General features: G+C 52.3%; 3 protein-coding genes across 3 annotated transcripts; 2 read left to right on the forward strand and 1 right to left on the reverse strand.

Moving 5' to 3' along the window:
* Positions 1–6031: 6031 nt before the first annotated feature.
* LMH87_005404 (uncharacterized protein) lies at positions 6032–6291 on the forward strand (the record flags this gene model as incomplete). The annotated part of the gene is made up of 2 exons (XM_056203119.1): positions 6032–6125; positions 6185–6291. The coding sequence occupies 2 exons, from the start codon at positions 6032–6034 to the stop codon at positions 6289–6291; spliced, it is 201 nt and encodes a 66-aa protein (XP_056058608.1).
* A 1112-nt stretch (positions 6292–7403) lies between these two features.
* LMH87_005405 (uncharacterized protein) lies at positions 7404–8068 on the reverse strand (the record flags this gene model as incomplete). Its single annotated transcript, XM_056203120.1, has 3 exons — positions 7404–7571; positions 7764–7819; positions 7939–8068. 3 exons carry the CDS (start codon positions 8066–8068, stop codon positions 7404–7406), a joined length of 354 nt encoding a protein of 117 aa, XP_056058609.1.
* Positions 8069–9702: 1634 nt separating this feature from the next.
* On the forward strand, positions 9703–13480 carry LMH87_005406 (uncharacterized protein; the record flags this gene model as incomplete). The annotated part of the gene is made up of 3 exons (XM_056203121.1): positions 9703–9705; positions 9784–13111; positions 13167–13480. The coding sequence occupies 3 exons, from the start codon at positions 9703–9705 to the stop codon at positions 13478–13480; spliced, it is 3645 nt and encodes a 1214-aa protein (XP_056058610.1).
* Positions 13481–13544: the final 64 nt, after the last annotated feature.

A 13544-nucleotide genomic window follows, 5' to 3' on the forward strand; every position in this document is an offset into this window, starting at 1 on the left:
TTTGCACCAGGGAGTCTGTGAAAATGTCGAGAATCTTGACAACGTAGGAAAACTGAGGAGAAATGAGGTGTGAGAAAGAAACTCTTATCAACGGGGGCTGTTTGCTGGGGAGACGCTGTTGGCTAAATGCCGAGCAACGAGCGGCCAATCTGCCAGTTCCAAGCAAACGAAGCCTTCGAAGACAAGAATGACTCGGCAACAGCCCCGCTAGCTCTCTTTCATTGTCTTAATTTCCACTTTTCGTTGGATCTTTCTCGCTAATTCTTGAAAAGCTCGCAGCTGTCATCAGCTACAAACGGGCGCAGTAGAGGACTTTTTACACGTGAACCGCCTTGGCAGAGCTCCAGGACAAAAGGGCAACATACAAGAGAAGATGGACAAATAAAATTTTACATTTTACATTTTACAATCTAAAGGATAATGGAGAAGATCGTTTCTCTAGTGACCGAGCCTCAGCAAAGGATGGACAGAATGAGTCCGCCAGAAGTGGCGAGGAGCTACTGATACGTGGAGAGGCTGTTGAACTCGGAACTTTGACAATACGGCAGTCGTGGCATGGCACAGCATGTATACCAGCATCCATCAATTAATCAGGTACCCTCGGGAAACTGAGCATCGCTTAAAACATAAAGGTGGATCAATAGGCTCAACTTTCCCGAAACCAAACGAGCGACGAGTCTTGGCACAGTGCATCATCAACAAGGATTCCTGGTGTCACCTCTCACAAAAATATTATAGAATATATTCAGCATGTTGGTAATATCTCAGCAGTTCGTGTTGTCTTGCCCAGCAAGAATCGTGCCATGCCTATAAGCTGTTTACCAGCTACACGCGACCAGTCTGCTCATGTATGGCGTGAGCCTTGTCTCTCAAAACGATACTAGGGGAACGAAGTCATATATCTTATCATCGGATGATTTACAGAAATTGTTTTTCCTGACAGTGAAGTTTTTTCGGGGGAGTCAGCCGCGGCGTTGTTGGCTCCACGCGTGCGTGAATGCCTGTTCATCATCAGGTGCGAAGCGAGCAAACGGAAGTCTGGCAGTTAGAAGCAGGCTACGCTGCGGCTCAATTGCCACATCATTCTCGTCTGAGATCCTCGCTCTTTTGATCTTCTGGTTTCGCGAATTATTCCTCATTAGGTTAGACTGACCCAATACGTATGAGCAACCGTCTTCGAGTCGGCGAATGGGAGCTGCGGCAGCATCGATTCCTTTACACATGGTCGCGAACTTTTAGTGAAAAAGAACATTTCTGGATGGCTGAGCGAGCAGATCGGCCAGACCTGTTTTCGGCTTTTCCGTTTGTTGGTCAATTCACTGCTCGCGAATGGAAGACCTCGACCCCCAGCCAGACCCCCTCCTCGCAACTCGCGCCGAGAAATTCACCATTTGCAACCGCAACATTCTTCCTGTTCTTTCAAATCTTGTGTATCGTTTTCAGCATGGCGCCCTGAGACCTTGGTGAGAGACATGATATTCTCACTTTGCTAAGCGATCATGTAAGTTTGCGCCAGAACCATTGCTCATCAGAAGCCATCGACTCTGACCTTGTTGCTCGATCGCGTCTCTAGATGAACAATAAACAGCTACTCTACAACCTCTGCCTCGTTAATCGAAAATTCAACTACGTGTTCTCCAGACGGCTTTGAAAATGCCTCGTTCTTGATGGCAGCAACATGCAATGCTTTACAAGCGCGAAAAAGCGAAAAACTCTCGGCGCCTTCAACTTGCGGCATACCAAGATCCTCATTCACAAGATGGCTCCATGGCTGAAGGACAAATAGTTTCGCCTGTTTCCACAGTGGGCATCTGAACTTACCGACTTGGTGCAGCAGGTTCCGAGATTAGAGAGCATCGTGTGCGTAGGAACCTCGTTGCGCTGGGAAGCCTGAACTAATCGATTCGGTACAATGCAGATGAGCTGGACGTGTCCGACGAGCTCTTGCTCGCGCTTTCTCGTTCTTCCAATCTCAAAATTCTGGTTCTACATCTTACCAGAGGCATCGAAACCCCTCTGTTAGTGAGGGATAATCCTGAACTGCGAGCTGGGGAGGGATGGGCGGACAGGGTCAAGAATCTGTGGCACGATCGCCCATTCTCCTACTTCCCGGCGTTTAATAACTTGATGCAGCTTACGCTACTCAACATGTTTAGCGAGTTGAGCTACTGGTCAAGTTGGATTCTAGAATTGCTCCTTCAAAACCCAACTTTGGAGCACCTCAGCTTTTCGATCGGGGATCAAACCAAATGGGCCATTAACGATGACGACAAAGGGCTATACAATGGCGCCTATCCATATCGCACTTTCTTCTCCGGCTTGTGCCGCAAGTACGCCCGGAGGACCAGTATCAAGCTAGCATTACGATCCCTTCGTCTTGAACAGCCAATCGAGTTCCCCAAACTTTCCACACTGTCCAAGTTGACAGTCGACATTCTTACGCCCGATGCCACTCCGTCGCTAGACCGCTTGACCATTTCGACTTTTAGTTGGTATCTTGAAGACTTTTTCGTGCAATACTTGCCCCTGGTAGCCGGCGACTCTCTACTTTCTCTTTGGAAAGCAGATTGGACAATCACGAGAGCGATGTGAGCCAGGTAATCGAGAGGTTCCCAAACATAGCCCTATCCTTCGCGGACTGTCACAAGTCCTTTGCATTCTTGCGGGGCAATCCCCGCCTCAAAGATCTCAGCATTGATTGTGGCTCCGATGTCCTGGGCAAACAGGTCAGCGCGGGAAAGGCTTGGAGACATTGTGTGAGATGCTCAGCACACTGCCAAATTTGGAGACCTTATGGCTTAGAGCATGGATCCGGATCCAGTCTCATGCCTCAATTACTGAGATGCAAGCCTACAATCTACAATTCGTCCTCTCCAAGTTGGCGGCAGCTGCTGCCGCTTACACTACATCAAGATTGACAGGTTGGCATGGCGCATTCGTCCCAAAGCACGAGACGCAAAGCAGCAGATCTGCACCTTCGAAGGACTCGATAGCTGGGAGTCAGCCGTTGAAGGTCCTGCTGCCTTTTGTGTTCCTCGGCCGCTGGGGCGCGATGTAATGCATGAGGACTGGTGATGGATTCCTGGCGCTGGAGAGAGTACGTAGTAGCAGAAGAGCGAGAAAATTTGCCCCGAGGGTTTGCTTTTGCTTGCATTCGCATTTGGGGACGGGGAGGAAATGGCTGAATTTGCGGTGTGCTTTCATTATTCTTATTTATTTTTTTCGCTTTGTTAAATGTATTCTCTTGCCATTTCAATTACAATTGCAATTAGCTTCGTTTACATTTGTTTCATCTTCAGCTCGTTGCTGCCCGACGTTGCGTCAGAGGCGTCTATACGTAGGCCTCTTTTGGCCGAGCTAGGGCTGGCAGTGCAACGGCGCGCCTTGACCCAGCTGCGCCTCACAGCAAACTCGACAATTACATCGTCATCAAACTCGAAAAAAGAGAGAGAAATAGAGAGTCGAGGCCTTTTGGACTCGTCATGTGGCACAGCAGCACGGCCATTCACGAATAATGATGAAAAATCGCGCTGCAAAAACACATCAGCAAATGCGCGCATTGTTTCCCTCGTAACGAGCATGCACGACTTCTGAGGCCAGACAAGACCGGGTTTCCAGGTACATCACGACGCACCGCGCATGCGCACACGCAAGCGTGCACCTGCAGCCCAGCGTCCTCCTGTGCCTTTGGTCTGAGATGGGAGTGTTCCAGTCCCGAACGGCGTGGGCGCATGCAGTGCTACCCCTGTGTGAGCCTCGAAGGCCTGGATGGACAGGCCTCTCTCTGCACTGCAGACTACAGTGCAGCCCGTGAGACAAAGCAGCCCGCCAATTAAATTCGCCAATTACAGCAATTGTAGTTCCTGCATGGGGAGGGGTAGGCGAGATTTCTGCAAGGTGACAGCTCACCCTTCACCATTACACCTTTTGCGTTGCTTCTTCTTCCCTCTCGATGCCCGGTTACGCAGTCCCTATCGTTTTCTCTTCCCTCCTCATGACCTTTTCTGTTTAGTCACGTCACGCAGCAGCAGCTGTGATTGTTGTCGAAATCGAGGACATCGTGCATGAATGGCTAGGCTGCGATCCGCTGCAAGGTCCCCCCCTCCAGCAATCCAATGGCGTGGCCATTCGCTGGGGGCGGAGAGGCGTCGTATCAGGTAAGGCTGGACCAAAGACCAGTAAGCCGCCCACCTGAAATCGCGCCTGCTGCAGGGCGATGATAGCTGCCAGAGGATTCATCAAGCCCGGGTAACCGACTTGAGCAGAATCCCGCACAGGTTGCACTGAAAAAGGAACTGGGACAGAACGACCGCATCATCTCATGTTGCCTCCCCCCCTCGACCGCAGCAACTACCCGGGCGTATGACGAAAGCAGAATACCGAAGGGAAACCAAGGCAGCAAGAATCAGTCACAGCAAACGTTGCGACAAAGTGGTCACGTTGGACAACTTGTGACCAGTTGTCAAGTTTTAGCGGTATGGAACCAAACTAACTAGATCAGAACCGCCCCCGGGGTCCCGCCCACCAGCCTCACAATCTTTGGCTTTTGGGGAATAAAGCGATTTTGCTAGCATGTGCAAAAGTTGAGCAAATGATCATGGCTGTGCACGAAACTAAACTAGAGCTGGAGCCCAAGCGCCCCAAAGGGTGCCCGCTGCTAACTACTCTAAGCCCGCACACCCTCAAAGTCGCCCTGCCGTTCGATATGGCGCGAGGCTGCATTAAATACATGGCCTTGCATGCGCAGCACAGCTGGTTGTGAATTAAGAAACGAGGCGGCCCTTGGGATGAAAAAGTCTACGCGAAATCTTGCGCTGGCCAATGTTGCCTCGTTGAACGTAGCCCACGACGCCCGTCCTTGTTTTTTTTCACATCGCCTCAGGTCGAGACTTTGTGTCTTTTTTTCTCTTTTCTTTTCTTTGCGTTTCCCTGTTCCACCACCCTGTCCTCACATTTGTGATTTCCCACACGCCCCCTCCCCTCCGACTAGCCCTTCGTATCGACGATTGGCGTATCCTCTTTGACCTAGTAAACTAGAAAATAGTCTTTTTAGCGGCGTGGTAGCCTTGCAGCCCGGGGCGTCATGGTCCTGTCCACTAATTCTAGGCGGCAATCGCCCTCTACGCCCTCAACTGCCTGCGATGGGCCCTCTGGCCCCTTGTCCCGCCGGCCACATTCACGCTGGATGTCTCTGCCACTCTGCTCCGGGGCTACGTCTTTGCCCAGTCAAAACTGTATTTTTGCACGCATCTTTGCTGCGATTCGCCAAAATGCCCCCGCGCCCTGCCTCTTAATTCCCCTTTCCCACAGTCTCTGTCTTCCGCGGGAACGCCCATGAGCGCGCCGCGGCCTAGTGAGTCACGCACGTTGAGGAACCTCGAGGCAGCACTACCCGCTAACGAGGTTGCCCCATATCCAACCAAACATTTGTGATGCTAGGCATTCTCTGTTTTCCCTTTTCCTTCACCATTGTTGGTCAATTTGCACCGTTACACGACAGATTGCCCACACCCCGGACTCGACCACCACACGCCCTCCCCACTCTCGTCCTCTTACACGGCGGCGCGGCCGAGTAACTCACTCCCAGCGAGCCTGAGTCACCCATCTTTGAGGTTGTGGCCTGGCACATGAGAGGGGCTCTGCTGGGTGCTTTTGAGGCTGCTGCTTTTTCATTGGGTCCTGTACTCGTCCTCGGTGCCTGTGATGCCTAGACGATGGGGTTCGTCAGGGATTGTTTCGGGCTGTTCTGCCGTACATGGCGGCAGTGCCATCCTATTCTGTCACTTTTGTCATGCATTTTGCTATGTTCTCTTATCTTAATCCTTGCTCGACCTGTTCCTTTTGTAGAGTTCCTTTCAGTATTTATATCGGCTTCATCCTCCTCCTAAATCATGAGGCTTCCAATACATCTTCATCTTCCACAACTCTGTGACAACACACTCTAGCATCTCTTGCTCACTGATACTCTTGATCATCTGTCTTAATCACCTGAATACCACCAACTCATCAAACCTCCAACAAATCTCAAACGATGCCTTCCCAATCGCCAGCTCTCTCTGAACGCAGTGGGTATTCGAGCTCCGGTGCTAGTTCCGCCTCAGCCAGTGCGTATTCAGGCTCGAGAGGTAGGCTCTCTGCCACTCATTTGCCGTTCAGACGAAACATATGCTAATACCTTGCTCAGTCGGTTCAGGTTCTCCTCCGCAGGTGGCCAACGGGCATTTCCCGAGTGGAGGCAACAACCCTTCGCCTGGGTATAGAACAGCAAGTTACAGTTCAAGGGGACGATAGAAGGATTTGTTTCTTCCGACTATCGTGCTTCTTTATGGCTGTATGAGCACTACGAGCGGACCAATTTGCAACATGACTGGAGTTTGCATTTATTTCATTTGTTGGTTATATATATTATTAGCGAGGCCTCGCGGCAACATGCCATCTTTGTTTTACTGTACCGAGATTGAGGCCGCAAAAACAAGGAAGACTACGGAAAAGGACGAAAGACTCCAAAAAAAAGCGCGACTGGATTCAAGATCTTCGATAGTTTCTTCAGATTCAATTCCACAGACATTACACAAAACAAGCTTTGAGCAACCTGACAGTCTATAGACTCTACAGCAATGTTACACGGCCGATGTGAAGATGCAGCTTACCAGCTGTCAACAAAGAAAATAAATGTGATTGTGTCACCCTCAAACCTCCGACGTCAGCCGCTGCCGTGTGCAGCCCCCCTCCTCATCGGAGGGACCCTTCCCAGTGGCTCGATTCGCGATTTCTTCGACAGAGCGCCATTGGCGAATCAAGATTGCAATTTAATTTCTTAGATCGAATAAGGCTGTCCGCCTTTTTGTTTCAGGCTCGATCAGCGCCTCCTTTTCTCCTCAGGCATTTCAGCATTTCAGGCATTTCAGGTATCTACTTGCCGCCCGCTAGGCAGGAGATCGTGATGGTTGAGGCAAGAGCTACACGAATCACGGAGGGGCGAGACTTGTGGGTTCCTGACAGCAATTTCCTCATGCGGAAGGATCAAAGACAAAATTCATGTCGCAGAGTGTGAACTCGTGCAACCACGCGTTGAACGTTGTTGTCTCAATCGTCCACCACCCAGCGAGGGAGGTGCGTCTGCGTGCATGTGCATTGCATTCATGCAGCCACATGCGTATGCACGATTCCAAGTACGCAGCGTTACGCAGGCAGGTGTTAAATTTCTCGTTTCCTCAAAGTGATATTAGATTTCTTGTTTTGTTATTTCTGGTTATTCTTTTAACGTGCATTTGAGTGGAGGCTCTCTGTGGCATTCTGTTTGTTGTCTCATTCCGAAACCACCAATCTCAGCCTCTTGTGTCTACATCACACAAGCTCGTGAATTACTCCGAAGTGCAGTCTCCCCAAGAATATGTTCTCCTCTACGCACCGCCCTCACGCTTAGCATATTCATCCTCGATGGCTTCTTCGTATCGCTCTTCCGCCGAGCGGGGATCCTCACGGAGAACACCATCCTTGACGAGGGTCTCGGGGGCAGGGCGGTTCGAAATCTTGTCGTTGAGCTTGTCTCCGAGCATGTGCTTCTCGAGCTGCGCAACAAGAAAAGTCAGTAACCACTGGATACGGTTTACCGCGCTCGGCTTCCGCAATGCAAGCAAACGGGCCCGTTGGCTATGCACGCGAGAGCATGCGGTAACCCGCCTGCAGGCGCATGCGCACGATAATGCCGGCGGAAACCGATGCGGCAGACTGCCGTAATGGCTGTGTCATGTAGTACTTACTTCCTTCTGTTGTGAGAGGAGGCCGGGTGCGGCGCTGGATGCGGGCAGGATGTTCTCTAGAAAATGATAGATGACAGATTAGCTCGTTATTCTCCCGACATTGCATGGCGCAGTGATACAGAAAATGTAGTGAAATGAGGCGAGAAAGGAATGGCGGGCAAATGTGCAAACATACTGTCGACCAGTTCAGCACGGTCGGGACGGTGCTGGAGATGGTTCTCGAGCGAGTTCTTGCGCTCAATTGGCGAGATGGGCGCCTCGTCGACAGGCTTGGTAGCGCTCTTGCTCTGCTCGTTTTCGGCCATTTTGAAGATGGAAAATGTGTTGAATAGGTTGTAAATGCGAGGGTGGCAAACGGTGGTGACGAAGGTTGTAAGTGCGGTTTTGTAGTCACAAGCTTCCAGGCACTGGTGGGCGGCCGCCGGATCAGTACCTCAGGTAGAGCTGCTCGTAGTGTACCTTGCTGGAGCTGGGACGCCACTACCTAGGCAGGACAGCGGAACAGGCGAGTCGCACGAGAACGTTTAACTGGGTCTGTGCCTCAGTATCAAGGTTTCGCAGAGATGCAAAGCAAGGCAGAGAGCACAAAGGTTGGACAGCGTAGAAAAGAAAGGGTCGACGGAGTGTGCGATGAAGGAGATGGGCAGTACAAGAGGCGGGGGTGTTGATGGTATTTAATAATGTACAGATATCATTTGGACAAGCCCAGCAACGAGCTCACCGGCAGGGTGCATGCATTAGTTGAGGCTGCTGCGGCGGCCACTGGCTGTCCTCGTTAGTAGCTGAGCGGTCGCCAGACAAAAGGTACAAGCAGCGTAGACGGCCGTCGCAGGTACTTCGCAGGGACCTGCCCTGTACCTGAGGTACCAGTTGTCATGCCCAACTGAGTGAGCTACCATCCTGCCAAATTGCCCCACTCTGGCGATGGCATGGACGATGGGCTACCCCGCAACGGAGCTGCCAGCGCGACGAACAGTGGCGAGTGGTTACAGTGGTTACAGTGGTTACAGTGGTTACAGTGGCTACAGTGGTCAAGACAGCTGATATAGCGCAGTAGCTCTATTCAGACAGAGCTACCTAGTTTCGATTAATGCAGCGCATAAAAAGTACAAGGAACAAAGTACCTTGATTGCACCAAGAGTCGTTGGATGAACTTTTTCTGCGGGGGACGCTTCAGCATCTCAAGCTTCAAAAGTTGCTGCTGAGACAGAGGGGTATATAGCGAAGCTTGTCGTTGGGCAAATGTCCTTGGATGTTGCCGTTCGAGAGAGACTGCACAACACCAACCATTTTGGCAACACAGGAAGAGGCCAACAAACTCCTGATCTCATTTGAGAATCAAAACAGCAAACAAAAACTAGAGAAACTGCATTAGCCGCCGTCACGTCGCGCCAGTATGGAAACGTCAAATTTGATCGGGCAACAAGAGGTCCAGCCACAGTAGCCCAGCCACAACCTTGTGGCATACCGAACCCAACTATTAATCTTCAGAAAATGTGCTTAAAAACACCAAAATATTTGCTACCCTGAAATTTGGATCTAAATATAAAATCCCATTCTTCATGACGTCGGCCCGCATGCTCCAACCTTTGTTGCGTAAGCTATGGCTAGTTGGCGCCACTTGCGTGGCATTGAGGCGGTGCGCTGTGGCGGGAAAAGGTCGGCCGCTGCGGCGCTGCCAGCCTTTCGTCACCGGTCTGGCCCTCAGCCAGGCACCCGATTTCCGCCCGCTTCTTTGAAGCCAACCAACCCGCCATCCAATTTTCAGCATCCTGTCTGATTTCCTCATTCTTCCCTTTTTGCGTGTTTCGTCTTGATCTTTATTCGAATGCGCTCCTGACCGAACTGTACTTGCATGGGTGTCGTCTAGCAGCATCGACACCAGCTCTCGCCCTCTCTCCTTTCCCGCCCTTCTCCCCTCAGTGTCACCTCGCCCACAATGGTAGGATCCAGCCCTCCGGCCGGCGCATGCGCTCCTCCGCGCTCTGCAGCTCCTCGCTAACCCTGGACCGTCACGCAGGGTATCTCACGGCGTCCCAAGGACAAGTCTGCCCGCAATGCTCAGCAAGGAGCCTCTGGCGGCGGCAGCGCCAAACCGAAAAAGGCCACCTTCGACACCACCAAGAAGAAGGAGATTGGTGTCTCCGATCTGACTTTGCTCAGCAAGGTGTCCAACGAGGCCATCAATGACAACCTCAAGAAGCGATTCGAGGGCGCCGAAATCTACACATACATTGGCCACGTATTGGTCTCCGTCAATCCCTTCCGCGACCTAGGCATCTACACAGACCAGGTCCTCGACAGCTACCGCGGCAAAAACCGCCTGGAGATGCCGCCCCATGTCTTCGCCATCGCTGAATCCGCCTACTACAACATGAAGGCTTATCACGAAAACCAATGCGTCATTATTTCCGGCGAATCAGGTGCAGGAAAGACCGAGGCCGCCAAGCGCATCATGCAGTACATTGCCAACGTCTCCGGCGGACAGTCCGGCGATATTCAAAAAATCAAGGACATGGTGCTGGCTACCAACCCTTTGTTGGAATCTTTTGGTAACGCCAAAACGCTGCGAAACAACAACTCGTCGCGATTCGGCAAGTACCTCCAGATCTACTTCAACTCCACTGGCGAGCCTGTTGGTGCCGACATTACCAACTACCTGCTCGAAAAGTCCCGTGTCGTCGGCCAGATTACCAACGAGCGAAACTTCCACATCTTCTACCAATTCACCAAGGGCGCTTCCCGTCAGTACCAAGAGCTCTTTGGCATTCAAAAGCCCGAGACCTACCTCTACACCAGCCGCTCAAAGTGCTTAGACGTCGACGGCATTGACGATCTCGCCGAATTCCAGGATACTCTCAACGCCATGAAGGTTATTGGCCTGTCACAGGAAGAGCAGGACGAGGTCTTCCGTGTATTGGCTACCATTCTGTGGGTCGGCAACATTCAGTTCCAAGAGGATCAGAGTGGCTATGCAGAGGTGCGCGACAGCTCCGTCGTTGACTTTGCTGCCTACCTACTTGAAACCACCCCGGAGCAGCTCGTCAAGGGCATCACCATCCGCATTCTTACTCCCCGAAACGGTGAAGTCATCGAGTCTCCCGCCAACCCCGCGCAGGCCGCGGCTACTCGTGACGGCTTGGCCATGGCCCTGTACAACAACCTCTTCGACTGGATTGTTGCCCGCATCAACAAGTCGCTAAAATCTCAGCAAGCCACCGCTAACGCTGTTGGAATTCTGGATATCTACGGCTTCGAGATTTTCGAGAAGAACAGTTTTGAGCAGCTCTGCATCAACTACGTCAACGAGAAGCTTCAGCAGATTTTTATTCAGCTGACTCTGAAGACTGAGCAAGAAGAATATGCCCGTGAGAAGATTCAATGGACGCCTATTCAATATTTCGACAACAAGGTCGTCTGCGAACTGATCGAGCAGGTACGCCCTCCTGGTATTTTCTCCGCCATGAAGGATGCCACCAAGACCGCACATGCCGATCCTGCCGCTTGCGACCGCACCTTCATGACCAGCATTAACGGCATGAGCCATGCCCACTTGACGCCTCGACAAGGCAACTTCATAATCAAGCACTACGCTGGTGACGTCGCTTATACTGTTGATGGCATTACGGACAAGAACAAGGACCAGCTTCTCAAGGGTCTGCTGAACCTTTTCCAGAATAGCAACAACAAGTTCATTCACTCGCTTTTCCCCCAGCAAGTTGATCAGGACAACAGGAAGCAGCCTCCTTCTGCTGGCGATCGAATTCGCTCTTCGGCCAACGCGCTGGTAGAGACTTTGATGAAGTGTCAGCCGTCATACATTCGAACAATCAAGCCCAACGAGAACAAGTCGCCTACCGAATACAACAGCCCCAACGTTCTTCATCAAATCAAATACCTCGGTTTGCAAGAAAACGTCCGAATCCGTCGTGCTGGTTTCGCCTACCGCCAATCATTTGACAAGTTTGTTGATCGTTTCTTCCTGCTGTCTCCCGCGACATCCTATGCCGGCGAGTACACTTGGCAGGGATCGTACGAGGATGCTGTCAAGCAGATTCTCAAAGATACCAGCATCCCCAAAGAAGAGTGGCAAATGGGTGTTACCAAGGCTTTTATCAAGGCGCCCGAGACGTTGTTTGCTCTGGAGCACATGAGAGACAGATATTGGCACAACATGGCCACTCGTATTCAAAGAATGTGGCGAGCGTATCTTGCCTACCGTGCTGAGAGTGCCACTCGTATTCAGCGCGTATGGCGCAAGAAGAGGACTGGTGCTGAATACTTGCAGCTGCGTGACCACGGTCACCGCATCCTCCAAGGTCGCAAGGAGCGTCGCCGGATGAGTATTCTTGGCTCGCGTCGCTTCCTGGGAGACTATCTGGGAGTCAATGCTTCGGTTGGTTTTGGTGCTCAAGTCCGACAAGCTGCGAACCTGGGCAACAACGAGCGAGCAGTCTTTTCCTGCCGTGCCGAGATTCTGGAAGCCAAGTTTGGTCGTTCCAGTAAGCCCAGTCCTCGCCTCATCGTCGTCACCAACAGCAAATTTTACGTCATTGCACAGGCACTTGTCAGTGGACAACCACAAATTATTGTCGAAAAGGCCATTCCCCTTGGCGCCATCAAGTTTATAGGAGTTTCGACGGCTCAGGACGACTGGTTCTCGCTGGGTGTTGGCTCTCCTCAGGAGCCCGACCCTTTGATGAACTGCATCCTGAAGACTGAGCTGTTCACCCAAATGCAGCGCGTTATGCCTGGTGGATTCAACCTCAAGATCGCAGACACCATCGAATACGCCAAAAAGCCCAACAAGATGCAGCAGGTACAGGTACTGAAGGACTCTCAGCAGCGCGCCGACTTTTACAAGAGTGGCGCGATTCATACCACGCGTGGAGAACCCCCCAACTCTGCATCACGACCTACGCCGAAGGGCAAGCCGGTTCCTCCTCGGCCAATCACTCGCGGCAAGCTTATCCGTCCTGGTGGTCCCAGCGGACGTCCCTCAAGATTGCAGGCCAACAGAAAAGCTCAGCCTCTCCCCTCAGCAGGTAGACGCTCCGTACCTCAACCGCCATCTGTCATCTCCGCCACCCCTACTCCGGTTGCTGCCGCCGCGCCAACACCTGTTGCTCGACAGCCCGCCGCCCAACCCGCTGTCCAGCGCGTTCTCCCCAGTCATACAAGAAACAACTCCGGGGCTGGGAGAGCACCGCCTCCTCCGCCACCTGCCGCGCCGCCGGCGAAGCCCAAGGTCATGGCCAAGGCTCTGTACGACTTTGCTGGCAGTAGGGATAACGAGCTCACCATTACTGCTGGCGAGCTGATTGAGATTGTTCAGAAGGAAAACAACGGTAAGTTTCACATATTTTCTAGCTCAGAAATTACAGCAATACTGACAACACGTAGGATGGTGGCTAGGAAAGAACGCTGGCGGCCAGGCTTGGGTTCCCGCCGCCTACGTAGAGGAGCAAGCCTCTGCGCCACCGCCCCCTCCGGTCAAAGCAAAACCCGCGCCGCCCGCGCCGCCCGCGAAGCGACCAGCTGCTGCTCGCAAGCTAGACGTAGCCCAGCGCGACTCGGGTATGAGCCTCAACGGCGCGAACGGATCCGACACGAGCCGCAGCAACACGCCCACGCCCAGTCTCGGCGGCAGTCTGGCGGATGCCCTGCTGGCGAGGAAGAATGCGATGCAGAAGCGAGAGCAAGAGGATGACTGGTAAAGAGAAGTTGGACTCGGGGAGGGGGGTAGTTGTGCTCCTTTTTGTCTTGCCATGTTCTGATGAT

Source organism: Akanthomyces muscarius, chromosome 1 (genome assembly GCF_028009165.1).
Source record: "Akanthomyces muscarius strain Ve6 chromosome 1, whole genome shotgun sequence".
Taxonomy (NCBI): Eukaryota; Fungi; Ascomycota; class Sordariomycetes; order Hypocreales; family Cordycipitaceae; genus Akanthomyces; species Akanthomyces muscarius.